General features: G+C 42.0%; 1 protein-coding gene across 1 annotated transcript in view; it reads left to right on the top strand.

Moving 5' to 3' along the window:
* The first annotated feature begins 9,345 nt into the window (after positions 1-9,345).
* Positions 9,346-27,356, top strand: part of ASB5 (ankyrin repeat and SOCS box containing 5) — a 55,269-nt gene continuing 37,258 nt past the window's right edge. The window contains exon 1 of the mRNA XM_006028178.3: positions 9,346-9,644. Within this exon, the coding sequence (XP_006028240.1) occupies positions 9,449-9,644 (196 nt within the window). The 5' untranslated portion in view covers positions 9,346-9,448. The remainder of the gene's footprint in view (positions 9,645-27,356) is intronic.

The following is a 27,356-nucleotide window of genomic DNA, read 5'->3' as shown; positions in this document are numbered from 1 at the left end:
GGGGAGCGGGGGGTCGGGACTGTGCAGCCTGTACCGCGGGGCTGGAGGGTACTGGGAATGATCAGGTGCAGGAGCCAGCGGGAGCACAGGGCCCGCAATGGTGTCCCAGGCCAGTGCTGGTGAGGCCCGGAGCAGGGTGGCAGGAGCGCGGGGTCCCAGTTGGCAGGGGCTCTATGGAGCTGGGCCAGCTCCCCCCTCTTCCTGCTGGTGCAGCCCAGCCTGGCTCCATAGACCCCTGCCAGCCTGCACCCCGCTTTGGGCCCCACTGGTGCTGGCCCTGGGACATTGGTCCCAAGATGGTGACCGGGGGGGGGGCACCTGTCAAGGGGTGGGGCTACCCATGCAGTCCTCAACAGCCTGCCAGGATCCCCAGGCCCTGTTTACTTGATCGGGTGCCCAATACCAGTATGCAGGGCCAGGCAGGGGCAGCATCAGGCCACAATGCCCAATTCTGGTACCTGGGGGCCTGCCTAGGAGGGGGTAGCACCAGACCCCTGGGACCTGATTTTGGTATGCAGTGCCAGGCATCCAGGACCCAGTCTTTGTGGGAGGGAGTGACAGCAGTCCCTCAAGGATAAATCCTAGTGCCCAGGGGTGGGAGGGGACAGTGCCAGGTCCCCTGGAACTAGTCCTGGCATGCAGGGGTGGAACGGAGTGGTGCTGGGCCCCAGGGCCCAATCCTGATGTGCAGGGCTCAATCTGGCCCATGGACCATTCTCACCCTATTCATTTGGCCCAGGGGTCCAAAAGAGTGAGCAGCAGCGCTATAAACTATTTGTCCTTTCTGAAACAATTTTCATTCATACCTACACACAAAAAATCCCCAAATGCTTAGCAGATGTGTTAATATCCACTGTTTAAGAATGGCTTGGTAGGCCTAAGTATGGTGTAGTTTGAATGCTTATCCTAAACTTTTTCAGTCCCAGTGTGCATGCCTGCTATTTGAAATGGTTCTTGTCCCCTCATGCATGTCTCAGAGTTCACCCATGACATTTTCTAAGAATGCCCAGCTTCTGGGAACTGTACTGGGACAACTTCCCAGAGAGCACTGAGTCTGAGATGGTTTGGGATAGTACTTGGGCCAGAACTACAATGTTTCTCAGTATAAATTAGAGTGGATGATGCAGATACAGTTAACCCCTGGTTTATGCCAGTACAAACCGTTCAATTACAACTGGTTCAGTTCCCTAGTATAGACAGAAATTCAGCACTGATGATATAAGATGTTATGAATGATTAGATTGAGTTGTTAAATAGACCAAATTTATTCATATGACAGTGCTGCTGATAGCAGGGATTGCCTGATATTAGACTTGCAGTTGTGGTGGAATCTATCACTAATGTGACAGGCAGCTGTTCAGTGGTCAAAATGTGAAGTGATACATCCTTAAAAATACTTTGAAGTGTGTGTGTTTTTTAAAATTTGAAGATGTTTGGCATCTAGAACTTGATACCCACTAAAACAATTGAGTACATTATGATTTCAAAATGAGAGGAGATTTTTAATACCTTCTGGGAATAACAATGGATATCTAGATCCTTCCTGAAAATAACTGTATTAATTGGGGATCTGGATTTGTTAGTCAAAACCATGAATTTTGTTTTTAGTTATATACACAAGTGAACATCGGTATCTTAAAACTAACAAATTAGCAACAGTTTTTATACTGGCAGGAACTGTATGAAGTCACATTTTGAAAGAAAGAATTTCATCTGAACAAACTAGTTGGATGGTCAGTGTAATTAATGTGGAGGCTTGTGACGTGAAACAACTTCTTTATTACATACAGAAGCTTATATACAATTATTTATAGTAAGAGGAAACAGTGGTTGGCCTACTGCTGTTCTGCTACCCAGAAGTGCCTGCTGGTTTTACCAGACTGTCTCCTGGGAGATCACACTCCCTGGACACTGTGTCCAAGATAGCATACTCTGTGTTATAGTCAGGAGCATGTCCAAACTATGACATCATTAGAAACCAGTCTAAAAGACTATAGTAAGGGGTGTAATGTTGGAGATGATTTGTGCTGCCCAGCTGCATTGTTTGGGTAACTATTGAATTGACATAATATTAAGACATGTAGGAAAGAAAGCGAGCTGTAACGGATTGTTCACTAGTGTAAAGGCCCCATGGTCAAATTTAGCTGTTCTGTTATTTTTTTTTCCAGTGCTGGATGTACATGTAATAGTCCTTTTGTTCTACTGACGGCCTAATTCCCCAAGTTTTTGTTTTTTGAGTATACATTTGTCATATGCTATAAATCTGTAGAACTGTTAAACCTGTTGAAATTTATGGAGTAACAATACAATTTAAATCTCAGCCAAACTAAACCTTAAGGGAAAAATACTAAATATGAAATAAAGGCAATATGGGAAATGCTTCATGTTTCTGACATTTTCAAAACAAAATAGACCTTCCCCTGTGGGGCCCCTCTTCCAGAATAGCTCTTAAACACACTTAAAGAGTTAAATACCTGCTTGAATACTTTTTAACACAGGGATTATTTCTTGACTTTCAGTCTAAGTGCACATGAGCAATTTTAGCAATTTTTGTTTGATTTGCTTAGTGTCAACAATGTACGTTGTGCTATACAGGCACAGAGTTTAAAAGAAAAACAAAACAAAAAGTATTGTAATCCCAACGTAGTTGAGTGAGAGAAAAGAAAAGATGCAAAAGAAAAGGGAATAATAAGACTAGCATATGAAAGTGTTGTTGTGTTTGTATTACTATAAAAGCATACATATGTTTAAAAAGTTAAGGGAACAGTTAATATTTAACACCAGAAAAAGACATACAGGACTATTTAACAATCTATAACAAAAAAGGTCCCTAGAATCAAAGATATAGGAAAACTTACTATTACCTACCAAAATAAGTATGATGTGTGCTACCAGTTGTCACATCCCACATAGCTGATGAATACAAATCACTAGTCAAAGCTAATATTTCATTTTGAGTTAGAAAATGGTCCTTTGTTAAGTTGAGGCTCTCAGCATCTCATAGGATTTGGTCTTCCTCAAGTAACAAAACCAAAAAAGAGGTAAAATCTGTGAAGGATAGGAAAAGTATCCTTGCACTTGCTTTCATCTTTCTAAAAGGTCTTCTCACCTCATAATTGCTCTCTTAATCTCTATTCTTCTTTGTTCCTACCCTCCCTATATAACAATCCCACCAATTTCAATCTCAGTGTTCACATCAGTACTTCTTCTGCCATGCTGCTTGGGCACCCGGGCAGGGAAGTGCTTAAAGCAGTGGAAAGTCCTGGTGCCTGCACCACAGCAGATGCCAGAAGCATAGAGGGGTAGTTATAGGGACAATTCTGCATAGCTCCAGCAGCTGTGGGATGGACACTGTCAGTTGTTCTGTGCAGATGGAGAATGTTCAGTGCAACTGGAACATGTTCAGTCCAGCTGGCATGTAGGTGTTGTATGGGGGGGCACATGTTTAATCCAGACAGTCTTTGGAGAATTACGTGGCCAACTTATAATAAAACCTCCATTGAGCATGTGTGAAATGCACTTTCAGAGGCTTATAAATTATTCTAGACTTGTAGATAATTTATAGTTTGGGATGGATTTTTATTAGACATGAGACATCCAGTCTTCCCTCTACAGCAGGGGTGGACAATTATTTGGCTGAAGGGCCATTTAGGGAGTTTGGTGAGTGGTTATGGGCCAGATCAGTACCCTCCTCCCTCTCTCCACCCCACAACAGCTCACCAAAACTCCGTAAGTGGTAGGTTACTAGACCTGGGAGCAGATCACGGCTCTGGCCTGGGCCCGGCCTTGCACTGTCACTGCCCTGCAATCCCAGCCCTGGTCCACCTTCCTGTCCCACTCCCAGTCACCACTCCTTGCCCATCTGTGGCCCCATCTCTGGCCAGCTGAGTGCACCCTGCCTGCATAGGTCCTGGGCTGGTCTCTGTGGTGACCCCGCCTGTCTGCCTGCTCACAGGTCTGACTCCCACAGTAGTGGGTATGGAGCGGACAGACAGCATGGAACCGAGTCCAGCAGGGGTGGTGAGGCAGACAGCAGCATTCAGAAGGAGCCGCTGCTGCTGGAGCTGACAGAAAGAGGAGTCCAGCTGCTGCGCCTCCCCAGCTGTGCTGCATGCCCAGGGCAGTGAGACCAGCCTCATGCAGCATGGCTTGGTCTGCCCCTTGGGTCTGTGTTGGGCAGAGCTGAGGAATCTGCCACTGGCCAGATAAAATCCCTTGGCAGGCTGGATGTAGCCAATGGGCTGTATTTTGCCCATCCCCGTTTTACAGTATGGAAGTGCTATAGCTCAGTGAAACAGTGGTCAGAATTTTTTACCACGAGGAAAACAATTCTAAAATTGCTGCTGCTTTTTTGGTCAGCAGAAACATGAATGGAAAATTTCAGTGTAACAGTTATGTTTGGGTAAAGCTGTAAGCGATTGAAAACAGGGCCTACAAAAGAAGGATCAGCTAATAGACTAGCTCCATCTACAATTAGTAGTTATTGGGTTGTTGTTGTTTATCTAATACTCTACTGTTGTAGGGTTGAAAATTTGGGAGAAGTGTAGATGTTGAAGTGTGCGTATTCCTGGGAACTTTATGATATTAAGTGAAACCTCCGCAAAAAGAAAGTTACCTTTTTTATAAAAGAATTCATCATTTTGAATGGTAAGTTAGCAAAGCAGAAATGAATTGGATCACCAAAGAAATCTGTGTACTAATTACTTGAATGAGTTAATGCTTTCTGATAAGAGGCAGACAACCTACACCCCTGCTTTCTGATAATGCTTTTCTGATCATGAAAAGGTGATAAGAATAATATGAAATATCAAATACTGGATGTGTCACTAAGGAAAATATCATTTCTGTTCATTAATGATTGAAACGGAAATTGGCAATACATGCTAGGAACATAATGCACTTTTATCCCTACGGAAAACATGCCACGTCAGTTTAGTGTCAGATAACAATATGCTAAATATAAAGTAAGATTTTCATTTGGCAGTTTCTTAAATACTCACCCCTACCTCTAGCCTAAGTATTAGGAAGGTAGTATTTATCCTAGCTAGTTGTTCAAAGGAAATTTATGAAAAAACTGAGGCTTTCTCAGAATAATATAAATTACTGTAAAAATATATTACTTGTGCATTGAATTTTTCCTGTGATTTTTGCATATATTCAAATCACTTCAGAGGAAACAAATAAAATTATGCTTTTTCTCAAGATAAAAAACTAAACAAAATTTAGTTGATCATTATGAAAGAGCTTGATATTTATTTTTAAATAGACATCCCCCCCTTAACACAAAGTCCCCCTTTACATGATACAGGTATCACACAATTAACTGGTAAATTCTGCAATTACCTTAAGACCAGCTACACATGCAATGTACTTATCACACGATAAAAAGCTCTAGCCAGCTATTAAGGTAAACCTTGAAAATGTATACTAACTTTATAGCTGTTAGTTATTGAGCTTTTTAATTTGCATATGTAGCAGGGTCTCCCCTCAGCTGGGAGTCCCATCAGCTAACAGGGTTCCTAGCTGCAGGGGTGCACCATGCCAGTATGAAACTCCCGGGCCTGGGGGGATTGCAGCATTTGCACTGTCCAAGTCTTGAGGATGCATGAAACCCCCAGGCCCACTGTTACGTCTCAGCTCTGTATTCTTGGGCAACCCTGGTACAGGATGCAGTCTGTCTGACTCACAAAGGACTCATCCCCACCCCCCTCCCTCCCCTCCTCTACCTAAATGAAACTGATTAAGATGCAGTGAGAGAGGCACCTAAGACCCTCACCAGATAAGGGTGACAAGAGTGAATCGACTGCCCTAGGTCTCATTTACATCCGAGATGGAACCAGATGACCATTCATTTACATGAGAGATGGAAAACAGAAAGCCTGAAGCAGAGACTGCAGTGAATTCTGGGACCAGAGAAGCAGGAGAGCGCTGCATGATGGGGAATCTGTGCTTCCAATGTTAATCAACCCATGTTCACACACACCCAGCTCAGCATTTATCAGACCAGTTCTAATCTGGATTTGCTAAGGACTTTTCCCCCCCCAGACACACACACACAGCTTTAAGTTTAATAGGCATCTCGGGCCGTACATTCCCCGGTCCCACTATGGGAGGCCTATTTAAACTTGATTGACTAAAACTCGGTTGCCGGGTTAGGGAATGCTGAGGTAAGAGACCGAGTCAGAGGGGGTATGGGCAACATTTGAACAATGGTTAAGGGTTCATCACAGCATCCAGCCTGCTGGAGCCCTAATTACAGGTGTTGTCATATCTTTCCCGAGACGACTGGTGGGAGTCCTCTCCACAAAAGGTTATGAGCACCCCAATAATTGCTTTAAGTCTGTTAAAAGACTATAGTAAGATCTGGAAAAGTCATGCTAAGCTGAGGCTTGTGCACAACAAGTAAAAATCCAAAATCCTGATGCTGCAAGCTATCTATTGTTCCTGAAGAAACCATGAGATATCCCATCAGTATATCTGCCACCCATAGGAATTTCAAGCTGGCTCCCAAGTATTTGGGTTACTCCCTAATCTTAAGTGTTTCCTGATTATCAATCAGTTTCCTGAGATGGTCCAAACCAGATAACCCCTTGTCAATAGAAAAGACAATGATTTACACTACTGAGGGTGCTTCAAAGCAGCTGAACTGAGGGTATAAAAATCTGTAAGTGTGTGTGCTGCTAGAGGGAGAAGAGGAAGAGGAAAAGGAAGGAAAAGAAGTAGAAGCAGGAGGAAAGAAGGAGAAGAAGAAAACCCCTGTGCTGACACCATCCCCTGTCGTTCTTGGGACGCTGGAAGAACAGATCATCTCTCCCTTCAAGGACTGTGCTACAGACTGTGCCTGTCAGCTTTGCAGCCTGAGTACCGTGGACTAGGTGAGATCCCAGCGTTCTCTGTCTTCTTTCTAGGCATAAACTTCTGAACCTGAACTGTATCAGTTAAGCTTGAGCTAAGTTTCCCCAAATACTTAGTGAAACCAGGGTAGTATTGTCATTGTTGGTGTTTGTTTTTCTTTTGCATGTCTATTACTACTAGTACTATTATATATTTCATATGCTTAGCAATAAATAACTTTTATAGTCAAACTGGTAATAATTGGGTATCTTTTTCCTTCTCTGCTGCTTTTTCCTCCCGTGCTCTGCAGCAACGCTTCTTTTACCTATGCTAAAGATCCCTGTGAAGCCCAAATTATTGTGGGGTCTGCTCATCAAGAGGCCAAAGATTGGGACATGCTGAGTTTGAAACACATAAGGGGATCAGCTTGTACAGGCTGATTGACCCAGTTTGACTCAGACGTGCCCTTATGAACTGAATGCTGGCCCATGAGGGTGTCAGCTGGACACCCAGCCGGATTCAGAGGGATTCTGTTTACCTGTGTGCCTGTGTCTGACTGCATTTTATTGTTGCTCTTATGAAATGATTCTTGGCATATGAGGGTGTCAGCCTGTCCATGCTGATCAGCCCGGCCAGGTCAGGCGTGTCACGTTAATTTGTGTGTGTTTGTGTGTATGACTGATTTGGTGACTGGAGGAACCCAGCCCATTGAGATTGAGTCCTGCAAGATAGCTCCACTGGGGGTGAGGGCTTGCAGAAGGGAGAAATACAGCTCCGTATAGTAACACAAGCAGCACATTGACAGAATCACCAAGACCCTAGAAACTATCCCTAATAAATGAGCACACCCCAAAGTAATGGGCAAATTTGGTAACACCACACACACACAGCCAGGACTGAGTCCCCCCACACCTGATGGATCTTTTAGTCCTGGCTGCGTTTGGCCCCTATGATCTCAAGCCCCCTCAGCAAAGGAGGCTGTGGGAGCCTGCTTCTTGCCAATGCAAGGAGAGCCTGATCTCCCCCTACACTGGCAATAAGGCGCGATTGGATCTAATGCATGATCCCACAATTTCACCTTTACCAACACATGTAGAGGGGGCCAAAAAGATGAGTCAGGGAGCTGAATGATACAACATTCACAATTTTTCCATATTTTTTTTTAGAAATAGGAATTCAAATCTATTTGGAATCATAAGTGGAAAAGCTTGACAATTTTGACTCCGAGCCTGATCCAAAGTTTATTAATGTCAGTTTAAGTTATTCCACTGAGCTCTAAGAGCCTTTAGATCATGTTCAACCCCTAGTGGACATTTGCGAATATTCTAAATTCATACAAAATTCTATATTGTTTGTCTTTGTTAAACTAACTAGTAGGGAAAAAAGATGTTTGGTTTAAGATTAAAGTGGTGTACATTTGGGTACATCACCAAACCACAGTTGAATTAATTTCTTTTTACTTCAAAAGATATATCAAGAAAGTAGAATAATATCATCCGATATTCTGTCCTGGCCTGTTATTTTTGGGGTTGTCTCTCACTTAAAAGGATTCTGCTCTATCTGGCTGCTCTTTAGTTTATATCAGTTTGTGAACCATGCACTTACTCATGAGCAGTTACTCACAGTAATGGAATTACTTATGAGTAACTGCTGATCGTCGTAATTGGTTTACAGTAGATGAGCAAATCAGTTCCCTCTGAAGATACTGAGAATTTCACATTCCAATATCCAAAACTGGGCAAGCAAAACTGGCAAGTAAACCTTGCCATATCGTAGCTACAAGGTAACATGACACAGCAGAATAAATTTGCATCATAAAGGTATTAAAGATTTTTCCTTCTTATATGTTTACCATTGTTTTTTCGGTTGTAATTTTAAATATTCTGAGCGGCAGATCTTCACTAAAAAAATAACATGGGATTTGCTTTTGTTAGCTGTTTGATATTATTCCAGATAACAATTATGTAAACCATGCTGATAACCACTATTCCATTCATCCCTGAATTAAAGAGAGACTTAAAACTGGCATGTCCCAAGTTTGCCCAAATTTGTTTTTTAAGAGCTATAGCAAGATTGCTGTGTTTAAGGAAAAATGCTTTAGTGCTTGGGCCCTTCATATGTTAGCAAATCTAAATAAACAAATATACCCAAGTAGCAGGGAGAACATACCTCAGGAAAGAAATCATTTCACTTTCATACATATAAACAGCTGTTTTTGTTAGCAGCAGTAAGCGGAATAAAATAGTTTTACAATGATACTTTCAGTGGCATCTTTTTAAATGATTAAAAATAGAAAGAAGACGACAAAATAAAAATACCACTGTGAAATTAAACAGACCTTTTAAAAGGAAGAATTATAATCTAGAACCTTGGAAATTGTGGTAGTGGACAGCCTGCTCCAGATGAATATCATCAGACCAGCAGGAGCTGTAGTGAACTCAATACTATGTACAGTATAAATAATCCTCATATTTTGAGCACCAGGCATCATGACCAGCTGATATTTTCTTTCCGCAGGACCAGCTGTTCCTGAGAGTGCCTGGCTGGAGCCATATGATCTTATCAGAGCATTTGAAAGCAGTACCCAAGTGCTGACAAAGAGTCTGCTGCAGCAATGACCGTCATAGAGGAAAGTCGCCCCTTTGCCCAGCAACTATCCAATGTATACTTTACTATACTTTCACTTTTTTGTTTTAAACTTTTTGTTAAAATCAGCCTTGCCATACTAAGTCATTTCTACATTGTAAAAGGGAACCGTAAGGAGGCAGCAAGGATAGCTGCTGAGTTTTATGGAGTTCCTCAAGGGCAAGGTATGTTTGTACTTGTTATCTTAGTTTATCACTGCTGTTTAAATAGCTAATTTATTGCAGTTAACTGTTTATCTGTTAGCAGGATCCATTTTAAAATTCTCATAAGTCAAATGGTGTGTCATTTTTGTTGTTATTTTTGGTTTTTTGGTATAAGGTATCTGATATCACAGCAAGAACAATTTGCTTATATTGGGCCAATTTCTAACATTCTACTTAGTGGTTCTTTGAGTAGACATTTTCTCTATGAGTAGCTTTTCCATATATGCAGAAGAATGGTAGAGTCTAGTCTATGATGGACTATAAAATCTGCTTGTTAGAATTTTTGTTTAGTTTATAACAAAAAACTCATCTAAAGGAGAATTTCAGGTAAAAATATAAGACAATATAATTTCTTAAGTGTAGGTTAATAGGAGGTACTATGTAACATTTAAATTATACTATATATATATTTAAGATTGCTAATACTTTCCATTCTAAGACCCTGTTTCTAGTTGCTTATAATGTTGCCAGTCTTTAGCCAGTTAGGGTGAAGTGTTCTGTGCCAAGCATATAATCTGGGCTGAAATTTTTAGAACATATTAGGAAGACAAATCATTCATTTTAGAGAATAATTTTAGAGAAAAATGTGTTGTTTTTCTCAACATGTTTTCCTCTATTTTTTCAGTATTTTTCTGAATCTTACAACTGTTTCTTTGAGAAGGCGTAAGCTCTCCAGGACTGGGTGAAAGGACTTGAAAATTTGCAAGGATGATACCCTCATGGCAGTGCATTTTGCCATCCTTGTAGAAATTCACCCTAAATTTTAAGCCTCTGAACATTACACTATGTACTTGCTCAAATAGAAAACTGGTGGAATAATTGTTTGAAGAGTTCATCTTTACAGAGCAAGTGCACAAGGTTATTTTTTACTTTCTAATCACACTGCACTTGCATTATTCCCATGCTTGTAAGGATGCGCTGAGCATGCTAGGCTGGGACCACTGGTATGAACTTTTCTCAGAGCCTGGGACCACTGTGGAATTGGACAATGTAACCAAAAACAAGAGGATGCTCTCCTTTTTATTGTAATGACCCCAGTACTCATAACTACAGTACTATGGAAGGGAGGAAGTAGGCTGTTTTGGATACAGAAGGGCAAGGAGTAGAAGTGGGGAAAAACAGCTTTCAGGGATTTCAGAAATTTGTGTATTCCAAATTGGGATGAAACAGACTTTTTATTGCTAACCAAAAAAGAGAGAGACTCTCATTCCAAAATGGGTAATAGACCTATTTTGTTCAAAATAGGACATAGTCTACTTGACAACCTGCCTTCCCAGACAGGGAAATAATGTCAATTAAGGGGCTGCCCTAAGGGCGGGGGTAACCCAGGAAGTTCTGGCACTGAGTCAGGATACTGTAGCTTTGGGTCTGTCCAGTCTGGAATAGACAAAACCCATATCTCCTAGTAACCTAATCTCCAAGCTACCAGGTCTTCTGGGTGGGTTTATTTTGATCTCTTCAGTTGAAACTATTCTACTCCCATACATAAAATAATACACTTTTCAGGAGTAGAAAGGAAGATGGCAGAGGAAAAGAAGTAAGCTCTTGCTCAGTGGTTAGACCATTCACCTAGAATGTGTGACAGTCTAGTTCAAAGCCCTAATCCCAAATGTGATTAAATATAGATTATTTGAACCTGTTTCTCACATGGCAAGCTTCCCCTAATGGCAAGCTCTTGCATATTCTCGTGTAGTGTCTTCTTTTCCTAGCAGAATTTTTGTTATGGAGCCACAATGCCTTACTCAAGGATAATTTTATCAAACTCGGCATGTTGAGTAAGATTTGGGTGGCAAAAACAGCATTTGCAATGAAAACCGTTTTTGGTAGAAATTCCTAGCAAGTTCTAGAGAGGAGCTTGTGAGGAAGACCAAGACAGGAGTTGGGTAAGGGAAGAGGATTGGAACAGGGTTAGAGGGAACAAAGGTAAAAGGAATCAGATTTGGGTTTCTCACTCGATAGCCTGCTCTCTCCCCTGCTTAGGAAAGGGTCCGTCTGAAAAGCAGCAGCTGCCACACAGCCCTGGGAGGGTTCTTGCCCTAGAAGAATGCCCCCCACCCCATCCTTCCAATCAGCTAATTGGCAGAATGGAGACATACTTCCATGGTTGGGAACCTTCCCTGTTTTCTCCTGCAGGAGAATAGCCCTGCTTCTTGCATCCTCCAGGCTGACCTGTAGCAAGGCTCCTGGAGTCCTGCAGTAGGGGCATGGCAGTCTCCCCTGCTCCTCGCAGCTCCAGGCTGACCCAAAGCAGTACAGAGCATGTGGGAGGAAGGGAAGAGGATTTCATTGTGGTGGTTAGGCACAGTGGTCTTCCTTATGTCAGAAGCTGCACTGGGGAAAGCTGAATGCCTGGCTCCCAGCCCCACTGGTCGAATGGCGGGGGCAGCAGGTTAAAAGCTGAAGGAGTCAGGAACTGGGTATGCAGAGGTTTTCCCCAGCTTGGCTCTTGATTCCCAGTTTCCCCTTGCCACCCTGCTGAGCAGTGGGGCAGCAATTTAAAAGCTGGTGCTGATAGCCCTGCCTTCAAATCTCTACCATGGCACTCAACTTCATGGTGGGGCAGCAAGGGGGAGACAGGAGTCAGGTTGGGAAGACGTTTCCAGAGCCTGCTCGTGGCTGCCAGCTCTTACATTGATGCCCTGAGCCTCAGCCAGGTGGTAGGGATGGCAAGGGAAAGGCAGTAGGCATCAGCAAAGCCCCTTGCCTATTACCAAAACCAGAGACTGCATGGTTTTAGGAAGAAGCAGGGAGTTATGACTCCTTGTCATCTCCCCATCTACAGCAGGAGGGGAGCAACTGGCCCTCAGGCCTTCTTAAGGCTGGGGTGAATGCTTAGGATTATACTATATATCTACCCAGTCAGCAAACGTTCCCATAGTGCACTGAGCAGCAGAAGAATCCTGTGAAAAAATAGTGTGTGATCATCTAATTAAAGACTCGCAAAATATATATGTACAATAGGTACATTTAAGTTTGCCCAAACAATCTTATTTGTGGTATTTCCTGACTTCTGAGTGCCTATCTTTATAACCCTAATGTTCTATGAATACAGTTTTTGTTTGTATATTATATATTTACCACCTGTATATTATATATTTACCACTGTAGTAGAACATCTTGCAGAGTTTTACTTATACTATTATTCTCATGGACTGTTTCTGGGCTATATCAATTCTCTCCAGAAATATAACTAGCATGCAAAACTTTGAATTAAATTTTTAAGTACCGTATTACTACTACTAACAGAAAGAGTTAGTTGGTTTTAAAATATTGAAACTCCCTATCGCTGGAATTTCCTTTTTTGCACACTTTTGATTAAATACATCCTCATTTTTTCCACACTGGTCACCTCTAAAATTGAAGTATTGCATGGCATTTCAATAATAGATATGAGAGAGGGGTCTGAGCCACAATGCTTTCCTAAAGAGTTTGGTATATTAGGTACTTTGCACTAATGGTAATTACATTTTGAAGAATTGTAAAAGAAAATGTGGTTATCTTATCTTAATCTATCCATCTTATACCTTTACTCATCACCAGGTTGGTCTTCCATGTAAAATCAAGAGCAGTAACAAAGCTCCACATATTACTGATTACTATTCAGTTTGCAGTCCACTATAGATTCATAGATGTTTGGGTTGGAAGGGAGCTCACTAGATTGAGTCCGACCCCCTGCCATGGGCAGAAAGAGTGCTGGGGTCAGATGACCCCAGCCAGGTGTATGTCTAGCCTCCTCTTAAAGACCCCCAAGGTAAGAGAGAGCACCATCTCCCTTGGAAGCCCATTCCAGATTCTGGCAACCCTTACTGTAAATAAGTTTTTGCTGATGTCTAACCTAAATCTGCTCTCCTTCATGCGGCTTTTGTTCCTAGTTACTACAAGGGGTGCCCTGGTAAAAAGAGCATCTCCTATTCCTTGCTGCCCCCTCCCCCTACCCCCTGATAAATTTGTAGGCAGCCACAAGAACACTTCTCAGCCTTCTCTTGTGGAGGCTGAAGAGATCCAGGTCCCTCAATCTCTCCTTGTAGGGTTTTGCCTTCAAGCCCCTAACCATACGAGTGGCCCTCCTCTGAACCCTCTTAAAGTTGTCCACAACCCTCTTGAAGTGTGGTGCCCAAAACTGGATGCAGTACTCCAATTACAGCCTGACCAATGCTGCGTAGAGGGGAAGTATCACCTTCCTGGACCTGTTTGTCATTCACCTGCTAATGCATGATAAAGCACAGTTAGCTTTACTGAACATTTCGTCACATTGACGACTCATGTTCATCTTGGTGTCAGCAATGACTCCGAGATCCCTTTCCGTTGCTGTACTGCTGAGAAAGTCCTCCCCCAACCTGTAAGTGTGTTGGTGATTCCTTCTCCCTAGGTGCAGCACTTTGCACTTGCCTTTGTTGAACTGCATCCTGTAAGCACCACATCCTCTTCTGAAGTACTTTGACTTACACAAAATAGTGAATAAACGGCTATTTCATTTTTTCTTACTTCATGTAGTTCTTTGCACTTGTCTTTAGTGAATTTCATCTACCTTAATTTGTACCATTTCTACTTTTTCAAGATCATCTTAAATTTGAATCCCATGTTTCAAAGCACTTGTAATCCCTCCCTGGTTGGTGTATACTCTCTATTTCACCATCCAACTTGTTAATGAAAATGTTGCATAGTACTAGACTCAAAACAGACCTCTATAGTCTGTTTAAAATGCACTAGGTAATGTCTTAAAATAAATCAACAGAACCTAGTCCTTTTCCCTGGTGAAGTCAATGGTAAGAATTCCATTTTTTAAAAAGACTTAAATGAGGAAAGGATCAGTTCTATTATAAAGTTCCTATTAACTAACTTATTTTTAACTTTGGCAGTGATCTTGTAAACACTTACTCATATGCTTAACTTTATACACATAGTTGTCCCATTGAACTTGATAGGGCTAATCACTATTGCATAGCTAAGAACTTGTGGTTTGTAAAGGCAAGGCAGGTAGGTTTCATTACACTATGATGCCTGACATTTCTTCTTCCTTGTACTGAAGTGGTTAGCAGAAAAAGTTCAGAAGTCTCATTGCAGTTAAAAGGAAGAAAACTTACAATGCATGCATGCATGCATGCGTGTACACACACACGTACGTTTATTCCACCTTAAAATCCCAGGCTGTAGAAACTGAAAAATGGAACCACATTTAAATATAAAATATTCACCAATAGTTTTATCCTAATTAGGTGTCCTGGAATGACAAAAGCAAAGATTCTTTTTAATGAAATATCCTAAAAGTCATGGATTTGTCAAGAAGTAGTCATGTACATACCCATCATCTTATGTCTGGATGCTTTTGTCACTTTGGCCTATGCAGCTAAACAGAATTTAGGTCATGGCAGGATTGTTTTTATTAACAGGAAAACAGGTTCTCCAAGCATGGTGTATTCATTGATGCATTTGTTTTGTACAATGAATACCCACACAATTCTCTTCCCCTGACCATAGTGGAAACAAACAGCAGCAAACCTTTTTCCCTGCTTGTAGTTTCTCAGACTGCCTGTCCAGTCCGTTCTGTGCCAAAAGGAGCTTTGTCTGTCTGGTTCATTTTAGGACTAAATAACTGCATCTCTTCCTGTCTGATGGCTCTCTCGCTCTCTTTTTTCCTCCTGTTTTATTTTGTCATTAATAATTGCAGAGCTTACCAATCAGTCTACTAACTCCTTTAATCAGGATACCTATTAATCTACCCATTTTAGGGTGAGATTACACATTACAGTTAGATCATGTTAAGAGCACATCAGACTTCAAGGATCATACATTTAGGCCCATTAACAAGTACTGATTGTCCTCTAGGCTCTAGGTACCTTAATGTTACACCACTTCTGGCATGGATTATCTTTGAGCTGTTCTGTCTAGCTCATGTTAAGTTAACTTTTGGGTGTTCACCTGAGAGAAAACCACCACTTTGTAGTCCTCCTACTGGTATCCCAGGAGGCACTGTTTCCAGGTGGACTAGCTAACACCCAAGACTCTATGGCCCTGGACTGACAGCTGGGAACAGCTGGGCCACAGGTGAGTGGAGAGGAAGGGAAAAGGAGTAAAGTGGGGTAGGGAAGCCAGGGGAAGGGGGACATGGGAATGATGGAATGGAGGTCAGGAGTGGAAGGGGAAAGAGGGAGGAGGCAGGGGGGAGAGTGGGTGAGCAGAGAGCTGCCAGGCTGCTGCCATCTGAATCACCCCCACAACCCCTGAATCATCCTTTCCACCTTCAAATTTCCCCCTGCAGCCCTATCAGCTCCTCTACCCTCAGATCACTACCCTGTTGCCCTGATCAGCCAGAGTAGAAGAGGTAGCAATGGGGGTATTCCCCTTCCTTACCTGCTCCTGGGGTCTCTGCAGACTATGGCCCCTATGCACACATAGATCTAGCCCCTTCTGAGCCCAGCAACAGAAGGGGGGGCAAGGGGGGGGGGTGCTTCCAGGTAGCTGTGGGGCCTGGCAGGGGCTGGATCTGGGTGCACAGGAGCCATGGTCTGCAGAGACCTCAGACTGCAGGGAGCCTGGGAGCAGGCAGAGAAGGGGAATCCCTCCGCCACTGCTGTTGCTCTTGGGCTGGTTGGGGTGGCAGGCCTGATTGAGGGGTGGACGGGTGATCTGGGAGTGATGGGGTGCACTGGGGTGATCCTTCCCCATCCTTCCCAGCCTAAATTGTGGCTAGAGAGCTGGCAAGTGGGGTAGGCTTGGAGCTGACTTGGAGACCCTGGCCATGCTGAGCAGTGCATGGGTCTGAGCAATGCACATTAGAGAGGGTATTAACCCTTAACATATGACTGATCCATAGCACCTGTTAATCTGAACACAAACTAACATTCCTTAGAATTAGCACCTGATAACTCTAAGATAATTTCACCAGTATCTCTTTATATAAAGGTTTTTAATTGCTCCTTCCATTTAGGTTTTTAATTGCTCCTTCCAAAGGAGGCAAATTCATATGTTTAAACTAGGCCTGTGACATAAGAACTGCCATACTGGGTAAGACCAGTGGTCCATGTAGCCCAGTATCTACAGTATCTAGTCATTATCTGCATTTAAGAGGTCCTGTGCAATGGCAGTCCCTACCCACCAGTATCTCCCAGCCCTGCAGAGCTTGTTATGGGCCCCTGCCTCAGCAAGAGCCATGGCACCCTGCATCATACCACCTCAGCTGGCTAGGGGATACCTGCCTGTCTGCTTCCAAACATCCCAGCCCTGCCAGCTCTCCATGCTTATGCTCCACATGCTCCAACATCCTGTCATATTGCATCCTGCCTGGATATAAAATAGTGGGACATCCTTGGCAAGGTTGAAGGTCCCTGGTGGGCCAGCCTGTATTCTGTCCTAATCCCATGAGGCACATGGTAGCTCCTGTATGGAGCCGTCCCCATGGGTGTGTATCTGGTGCACTTCACAGGCATCCCCAAAACCTGCCTCTTCTCTCAATAGAGGGAGACCCTGGCACACATCTGCCTTGAATGCACCAGGCTGCAGCCCCGGCATTACCTCCTCAGGAACCTCTTCTTGGATCTACTTCTTCCCTCACATTTTCTTTTATGTATTCCCCATCCATGGCCCCACTGAGTCCCAGGACCCCCTCCTTACTCTGACCAAATTCACCATCTACCAGACCAGGTAGCAGGCCCTCTGTTCCTTGCCTGATTTGCTGCTTTGCTTTCTGCCTCCTGCCCTGCCAATGCTGTCCCCTCCCTGCTCTCCTGCATGCCACACACACAGGCTGCCTGTACCACTTGTGCCCTGCTTGAGAGGGACTGTCTTTGGTTTACAGATGCCAGAGGATTATCTTTGATCAAAGACTCAGTTGATGGCAGCTTGATAACATTATGCTTCTGCTTCAATATTGTTTTTCTAGAAATTAGTTAACAGTATGAATCCTTTAATTTTCTCTATACTTTTTCTGTGATTACATTAACAGCATAGTATGTTTTTGTCCCTCATCCATTACATAAAATAGGGCTGTCCAACCAGTGGCCTGGTGGGTGCATATAGCCCCTAAGGGGTTAATTTGTTGCTCCGAGGTTCCTACCCAATCATTGTTGTTCTCAGTGCTCTGTCTGCAGCAGCTGGGATCTCCAGGGCCCCCCTCCCTTCTCTGGCTCCACTTTCTGCCCCTCCCCAGAGCGCAGTGCAGTGAAGCATGGCACAGATGGTGTGGCACGGTGCAGTGGGGGAGCCTGTGACTGGAGAGCTGGAAGTGAGGCTGGGATGTCCACGCGGCAAGCTGCTGTGGGGGGAGGGGAGGCTTGTGCTTGTACATGTGCAGCATGCAGCCTGCGCTGATGCAGCCCAGGGTTTACATGGGCCCCAACCACTTAGAAGTTGGATTAGTTGGAAAAATGTTGGAAAACTACTACACTTGAATTATTAACCATTTCCCTGCTAATTATCAAAAAGAAAAGAGAGTAATAAGGTTTTCATTACAATAATGTAGGCTGCATTATGAAAAATAGAAACAGGAAAAATGTAAGTTGTGGCTGTATGTAAATACACTAATTTGCCGAGTACTGGTTAGCCAGGTAGCCTCCATTTAAAAAAAAAAAAAAAAGGGAAGGTCTTGAGCAGAAATTGACCATAGAAGGTCACAACTTTGCACTTTTGGAGACTTCTGGTGATTTTGCTGAAGGATACAAGAGCTACTGATGCTCCATTCCATTGCACTATGCACTGTCCAAATATATAGTAACACACAATTCTTTCCTGAGGACCTCATAATCTAAGAATATAGCAGCAAATGACAAGTGAAGAGAAGTAAAACATGCAATTGATGTTTGTTTCAAGTGAAATTTGGGACCTATGCCAAGTGATCATGTCACTAACCCTCTTAAAATCGTCACTAGCACAGTCATAAAATTGAGGGACAGGTCCAGAAGTTTCTTGCATTAACCTCCAAGCTCTCTTAGGAAGTAGAGAGGTATGGAAAAGGCTTCCTTCTTCCTTTATAACTCTGATATGTCAATTTTTTCCATTTCTGTATTGGCATGAAACCAAGACTTTAAAAAAATACTTACAAACTATGAGACCCAGAGACCACTGCACTGCTTGTAGTTTGGTGGTCAGGCTCTTCCTTGAAATATTGGAGACCTGGCCTGAAGTCCTTGTTATGCCTGATTCAGACCAGAGACTTGAACCTGGAATTCCAGATCAAAAAAGAATGCTCTGACCATCAGACAATTGGCTATTCTGAATTAGAGCTTTCTCAGTTTCTCCTTTTGGACCTGTTCAATTGTGTTTGAATAATTAAATATTAATTGTATCAACTGGTTCTATAGTTGAAGACTTAGGACCCTCATGAGGGTCATGGGCGATCCAGGTTCAAGTCCTTATCCAAGGTATAGTTAATTATTCATACAATGTAAAACACTTTCAACAGGAACAATTTTAGGAAACACCCAGTTAAGACAAGCCAATAGCTTGGTGAGATCTCTTAGTGGGGTGCATACCCCTTCATGTACCCACTCTCTTTTTCATCATAAGGGGTATATTATACGTAAATTATTTAGTTTTAACAAATCAGCATTTTCTGGTTAAAATATTTTGCTGAAAAAATCCCAAGCAAGTCTATTAGAAAAGTTTCCTATGCACTACAGATTATAATGGATACATTTCTATATTGAATGAAAAGGTGAAAAAATACAACTATCAAAAACATTAGTTGGAACATACATTGTATTTGTCACATCTTGGCAATAATGTATATTGCCCTGTAAGATACGCAAATGCTAGGAAAAGGCATGCAGGGAAAAATTAAGAGTTTAGGGTACATCTACATGTTCATTAATGTACTTTTGGTAATACACATTAAATCTAATACCTCTGGGCACTTTTACACGTACTCTGAGGGTGGGGGGGGTGACACTTTAATTAGAGTGACTCCAAGAGCCACCTAAAGCACTGCCGCGTCTCCTGTATCAGCATCCTCGTGCTTAAAAATGGTAGTGGGGGTCCCTGAACTAAAGCTTCTTTGACGAGATTTAGTTCAAGTGCCCCTTCCGCCATTTTTAAGCACGGGGATGCTGATACACAAGACACAGGAGGCTGCTGGAACACAGCAATTGCCATGCTCCAGCAGATTCAATTAATCCAATGTGTTAGAGTAGCCTCTGCACTTGCATATAGGCGCCCTCCATTGTGAGGTAATAGAAAAAGGTACATTCACCTATTGTACTGCACATTAGCTATAGAGTATGGGGTTTTTTTGGAATGCTTTAATGCACATTAAAATAGGCTAATGCACATTAAAGCACACCTGTAGATGTGCCCTTAGACTTTTACTTTAAATGTACAGGCTTTTAGATGTTTGCTTTTTAAATATCTGCCAAGTACTAACAAACTTAAATTAACATCTGACAAGTGTTATTTTGGTATAAATGTACTTACTTCTTTCAGGACATTATTACTTTCACCATTGTAAGTCCAAGGGGAAAGGACCAATTGTGGCATTTGACTCCTTTTCTAGTTCAGTCTTGGACCTTTGGCATAAAATGAGCAGTCTCAGGGCTTTTCTAGTCTGTGACAGCAGCACAGAGTGACCTTACAGCAATAAAATGACAAGGTTGCTGCCAGGGGTCAATTGGGGAAGAATGAGCCTAGGTGGTGCTAACCATTCCAGACTTTGCCCACAAATATATAAAAAAGGGTTCTACTGGTTTCTGTGGGGTTGGCACCCACTCAATGGGTTGACATGCATCAAGTAAATCATGGCAAAAGGTGTTAACCTATTCCTATATCAGGGGAAAATTTACTGCCATCTTAGGGTTGGCTAAAATATTTCAGCTACATGTAATTTAGTATCAAGCTTTTTTTTCTGCTCATGACAAATCCTGAGATAAGTGTAGTTCACACTTTTCACATCTATTATTTCAGCATTCTGCAAGCTCAAACAGATATTTCTGCAGCAGCTGGACACAGCTTGTTTTTTCAAGGTTTTCTTTATAGACATAGCACTTGATATATTATTTTTTAAATACAATGTAAGCTGGAGGAAAGGAAGGTAGAATGCTTTCACTGTTTCTGTCTCCCCAGACTCAGTTGTGTAAATAAAATGGGGGAAGTGACTGGGACAGCCGCCCTGGGTGCTGCCTTTGTAGGAGGTGCAAAAAATAGCTGTGATCACAGTGGCAGCTGACCATGTCACTGTGATCAGCACCACAGCAGCTGGCACTGCCCTGGCCATTGCATAGCTGCCCCAGGCACAAAACTGCTTGGCTGCAGCTCCGCTCAGACTACTTTGAATGCAGACTTTGATAGATGGTGGAGTCAATTTTAAGTCTTATTATAGAGGTGTGACTTGGAGCTCCACAGGTGGGTTGGGTTTGTGCATAAAGCATGATTCAGTTGTTCTGTTACATATGAATCGTATATCACCTCCTCTCCCAAACAATAATGAATCTTTAAGATACTATATAAGTACTGATGTCACAGTATTCATTATTTACAGAGTTAATTAATTCATTTGAATTTTGATGAAAGGATTGGGCCTAATAATGGTAGTTGTGCTTGGAAGTAGCATAGCTCACTGCTAAAGGGAGATGCTGCAGGATTTTTTTAACTGCTTTCTCAGATGACAACAGACTATGTCATTTAATCAGAATACATATAAGATAAACCAGGAACTGTCAAAGCAATATTAAAATAGCATCTATAAATTATTTGAAAGTCTTCAGTGACTATGAATTCAGCTGTTTGATGTACTTGTGAGGGCTAGAAGGATCTAGTCTTACGACACAGGAGAGAAATATCAGAGCTGCAGCTGCAAATGCGAGTAATAGCAGGAGATTTACCTGTAAATACAGGTAATAGTACAGAGCTTTTTCCTTAGAGAAGGTCTGTACTTTTTCCTATGGGTCCTTAGTTTCCCTTTTGGAGTTTAGTTTGTATATCCAAACTCCTAAACACGAGGAAAAAAAATCAAGGTTTAGCTTTAAAAGATGTACAGTCTCCACAGGGATAGATCTGGGATTTTGAAAAGCAGGATACAGATGGTGTGGCACATCACTGGTTAAAATTAGCACAACACATACTTATTTTCAGTTAAAGAGAAACTAGAAGCTTTACTAATATACTAGGAGCCCAGTGTTACATTATTCAGTTTAAGATTAAAGCTAAAACAAATGAAACTTTATTTTGCACTAATTTGCTAGATTACATATGAAATTTAAAAAACACAAACGAGGCAAAAAATAATCAAAAGATATTGTTTCATTAGTCATGTAACCATTATAGTTATGTGTATGTATCTTGTTCACTTTCATAAAACAAAATCTATTCTTCCTGACTGTGTTGACAGTGTATACAGGCAGCCCTCAGACTTATGACATAATTGGTTCCTGAAAACCGCATCTTAAATTGAACATTGTAACTCGGAACCGATTTTCCCATAGGAAACAATATTATAGATGGGGATTGGTTCCTGAACCAAGGCCTGATACCCTATTTTCACCAAAAATAACCCAGAATTTTGTACTCAATCAATTGTAGATGAGTAATATAGCTACATTAATGTATTCATATTGTAAATAGCAATCATATTGATTTGGAAGGACTTCTTTGAGTTGACTTTACTGGACTTTTTGAAGGGCTCTTGGCTGGAGTCTTCTCAGGAGTCTTGGCTGTAGGTTTTTCTGCAGTCTTGTCTCCTTTCTTAAAGAAAGTGTCCAAGGAAATTTGGACAGATGTTCTTCAGGGAGATGGGTGATGCAGCAGACTTGTTTGCTGGCGTGGCATGGCATCAAATCAAGCATTGTAAAGTCAAAACTGATGTCAGAAAGTTGAAACAGGGTATCAACTTATAAACATTGTAAGTGTGAAACATTGTAAGTTGAGAACTGCCTGAACTTCAGTGTCAATCATTTCCACACTTGAGTTAACATTACCACACTGAGTTAAGGTTTTTAGCTGGGGATAAAAACAGTCTGCAGAGCTGTGAAATGGAAGAGAAACATTACCAGGAATGGCTAACAACCAGAAGAACTACAGAAGAAAGGATAGCTTGAGTAGTGGAATATCAAGACCATTATAAAAGAAAGGATCATTAACACCTATGAAGTGAAGATAGTAGCAGGAATCAGGTAGATTATAATAAGTCATGAAGTCAATAGACTCCCTCACTGCTGCCTGAATAGAAATGCTTCCACCCTTCCCAGGCAGTTGGTTTTAAAGTTTGGATGGAGCAGGAATCAAAGAGGGGTGCAACTGAATTTGCCACCCCTGAATCTCCTGTATCTCAAGGTATACATTAAAATGCTCAGATCTCTTTAGGCATACTGTTTATCCTAATATCCTGTTGTTTCACCTTCCTCTGCAGTGGGGTGCATGTTCCTCTTCATGGGATCTCTTGATTGTACTTTAATAAACAGCAGCAGCAGGACACTGATTGTACTCTCATCCCTCTGCTTTACCTGTGACAAGTTAAGATGTTCTTGGTCTTTTGGGGGATGTGCCTGTTAGTTGTGCAACTTAGTGCAGATTTAAGAATAGGCTAGACTGGGGGTTGGCAACCTATGGCCTGTGGGCTAGATCTGGTATTCAGCAGCAGGGGGCTTTACCTGTGTTGTGTTACTGCTATTTATCCAGATGGTCAAGAGTTTCACTTGTGCCTCATTATGGCTGGGCAGCAGGGAGAGGCAGCAGTGGCCACGAGGTCCTAATGTATTCTTACCTCAGACCCAACCTACGTCATTTCATCCCACTCTTGGAAAACATTGCCAACCTCTGGGTTAGACAAAAATTTGTCTAGGATGGTTTAGATAGGGATGATCCTGTCTTGAGCAGGGCTTGGACTAGATGACCTCCTGAGGCCCCTTCCAGCCCAACTATTTATGGTTCTATGATACATATAATTAAACTGACAATATGACTGCTGCCCAGTACATTATATACATTTGTATCTGTGACATTTTAAAGGAATAATACTAAATAGCACTTAGTGATTTAGGGCTTGATCCTGCTCCTGTAAAGTCAATGGCAGGATTTTACCACTCGTTTCAATGGGATCAGGATCAAGTCCATATAAGGTTTTTACACTGACATGAGTTAGGAATTATATTCTGTAAACAGTAAATGACTTAGTTTTGTCCCCTGTGCGTTTGAGCACTGATCAGATTCTGCTGCATTGTACCGTGTATCAGGACAGATAAACTATTTAATGGCCCAATACTCAGTTTAGTTCTGCAAAAGCACACTGCTGTGGGCTCTACTTCTGACTGCTGATCAGGGCCGAAGACACTCTTATCTTGAGCTTTATGTTATTTTGTAGCTGGTCCCTATTTCCATTGATAGGATTTGAAACAAAAGCCCTATTCACGGGCAAACTGGTCCCTAAGAGAAAGTGGTGCTTCACTCATAGCATTTTTTGAGTGAATTTCAAGGCGTGTTTTGGTAGGTAAGTGTCCTGCAAAAGGAACAAGCCTCAAATAACATGAAACATCATGCCCCAAAGATGCGAGGTACTTACACTTCTTTATAACACATGGAAGCAACTCCACTGAATCTAATGTTAAATGACTGCAGTGTATTCTGTCCTCAATGACACTTTTTCCATTCTACACTGCCCTTGTTCGTTCAGACAATATAAAATATCTACTATAACAGCAATGCATGTAGTGGGGTGAGAGGGAAGAAGGGGGGGTCTTTATTAAGGTATGAAATTCAAGTAGTTTAGGATACACTATTTGGGGGGGAAGAGGAAAAATGTTTCAATCATTGAAAACTCCTAAGGAGTTGTATAATTATTAAAGGAGTTAGGTTTATATTGTGCAGCAAACATGACCTAAATTTTGCATCAACTCTAGTTTTAACTTCAGTTGGATGTTTTGCATCACCCTTAGAAAAATGAAAATAGAATATTTTTATTCAATGAAATAAGATTATAAACAGTACAATCAATACAGCATACATATACTTTATAGTGCTCCCAGAATGTTACTTTGCTACAGAAATTTGACTGGAAAATGCTTCACTCTCTTTGGGAAGCTGAAAGTATTAGCTTCTGGATGCAGGACCATTTCAGCTTTTGGCAGTTCAAGGGCAAGTTATAGTAAGCATGTTCTCTGGATATTTGTTCTAAAATGATTCTCAATAAAATAGTTAAGTGCTGGCACCACAACTTTTTCTCATCTTACTATTTCTTGGGTCCTGTGATGCGTAAGACTAACAGATGGCTTCTCCAGAAATGTGATTCTTCTTATCTCCAGTTCACTCATATCCTTAATTGTTCACCATCCAATTGTTCACAATATTCCTGGTATTAATACGATTACCTCTTTTTCTTCAGATCAGTTTCCATTTTAATACTTATCATGTAATGTAGGGTTCCTATACGATCAAGTAGTTAACCACTGAATCAATTTACACTCAGTTCACATTCAAAGATTTTCTTTTAGCTAAAAGTACTAGAGACATAATCTTAAAAAAAAAAAAGAAAGTTTCCATTCCTGAGTGCAGTTTTACAGCATGTAGACTCGGACACAGGCCTGGGCAAACCGGGTGTCCACCCAGGGCCCAGACAGAAAGGGGACCCGAAAATGGTAATTTTTTTTCTGTTGTCCGATTATTATTATCATTATTATTTCTGGTGAAGGAGGGCCCAATACTAAAAGTTCGCCTGGGGCCACCAAGAGTCTAGGTACGGTACTGGCAGCATAGAATGGATTATACAGCCAATTCTGAAGCTATAGAATAAAAGTATAAAGGGTCCTAAATATATACGTTTGGCAATAAGCATGTGATAGTTGTCATTTCTCGTTTTTCCCTCTTAAGTTATAGTATAGTGACCAGAAAAGCATAAATCAACACACATCTGCCACAACAGTACAACTGTTGCCAAGGTAAAAACCCAGTGTCAGAAGTAAACTTTTTGGCATAGCATGGGCTGGTAACATGAATATGAATCAGTATTTATAAGTTAAAGTATGCTGCCTTCCCTTAGGAAGGACAGCAGACACTAATTTTACAGTTGTGCTGTTGTAGGGTAAGGTGATAGGACTCTATATTACTTCAATATGTGGGCATGGGCAAGAAGTCTTTACACTCTTTACCTGGGGCATTAGCAATATTGGTCTATATCAGCGGTTCCCAAACTCTGACAGATTTGGCACCACCAATTTAAAATGATACAACCTTAAGTACCACCAGCAAATTTCTGTCATATAAAGTAATTATAATAAATCTGTTAATGTGTACCGCTGACAGGTTATCTGCGTACCACTGGTGGAACCTGCTGCTCTACATTCTTTACACACTGGGGAATTATGCAATTATGCACCCACGCAATTTGGCGCATAAGAGTCATGACTGTGCATAATTGCATAATTTTGCATAATTTAACACTAGCAGGCTCTGCCTCTCCAGCTCTGTGGGGCTCCTGGCTCCTGGTGTGGAAGCACCGAGCACAGTGGCATGTGACCAGAAGCTGGTAAGTGGGAAGAGGAGCTCCTGCCTGCAGGGTGGGGATCGGGGGACGTGGAGGTGTGTGCGCGTGGGTGTGGGCCATGCACCATTGGGTTGAGCCGGCTGGCTCCATGCCTCCACATGGGGCTTCCAGCACACTGTGCCTCCACCAGCAGGAAGCCATATGTACCCAGCCTGATGGTATACTGCTCTGTTCCTCCACATGTGGCTTCCTGCTGGAGTGCTGGAAGCCCCATGTGGAGGCATGGAGCCCACCCAGCCCAGTGGTGCATGGCCTCCTGCCCTCAGTGCCCTGGGACTCAGCTGGAGCTTTGTGCTGCTGGGGGCTCTGCCTGGTGCAGCCATGAACACCCCAAGGGCTCACCACTTGCTGCTGCTGGCAGTGGGGGCTGTGCACCATGGGGGGACATGTGAGGGTGCCACACCCACCCACAAACCTCACACACCTACACTCCCTCACAAATCTATCCCACATGCCCCTTACCCATTCCCCAACCATACCAAGTGCCTACATAAATTTCTAAAGAAGGTTTAAATAGTGAAGAAGGTTTAAATAGTGTTATACATAGTTTAATATTTTTAAGTAATTCATTTTGTATCATTTTGAAATTTTCTGTGCATAACTTTTAATGTTTCTGCGCATAATTCCTTGGGGTGTAATTCTTTGAGAGAGCTGGCTGTATAAGGAAAAGTGCTAGTAATGCTTTGCTAGTAAAGGCATTTTTGTGGAAGTCAGGACATACAATTCTAATTGATACTCTTATTGGGAAAATCAGTTTTATCTAAATTAGAACTAATATTAAGTAAAATGCTTCTGGCTGCAAGCTGAAAGTGTTTCAGAAGAACCTTCCTATGAAGGCTGTTTGGCAGATGATGGGAAGGCATAAAACAACAACCAATACCAAACAACAAGGCATTCTCTTATACCTGCTTTCCAGTACACAGAAATCACAAGCCCAGTTCTTTTGACCACGTGATAGTGAGTCTTCTTCATTTGTACTTCTGTTTGCATTTTAAAAAAATATTAATTAAAATAGGCTAATGACTGCAAACTCAAAACAATACACTTATAAGCCAGGTATCTATATGGACATTTTTATGCTGTTCAAAAAATAGACTTAAGATCTACTTGGGGAAGAACCTGTATTTGTAACTCCTAGGTATTGATTTTCAAACCTTATTATATTCCCTTTAACTGGGAGATAAAAATGTCTTAACTAAGTGGGGAGGGAAACTGGT

This window comes from Alligator sinensis, unplaced genomic scaffold (genome assembly GCF_000455745.1).
Source record: "Alligator sinensis unplaced genomic scaffold, ASM45574v1 scaffold614_1, whole genome shotgun sequence".
Classification (NCBI taxonomy): Eukaryota; Metazoa; Chordata; order Crocodylia; family Alligatoridae; genus Alligator; species Alligator sinensis.
The sequence above is the reverse complement of the archived record's forward strand: the minus strand, read 5'-3'. Positions and strand labels throughout refer to the sequence as shown.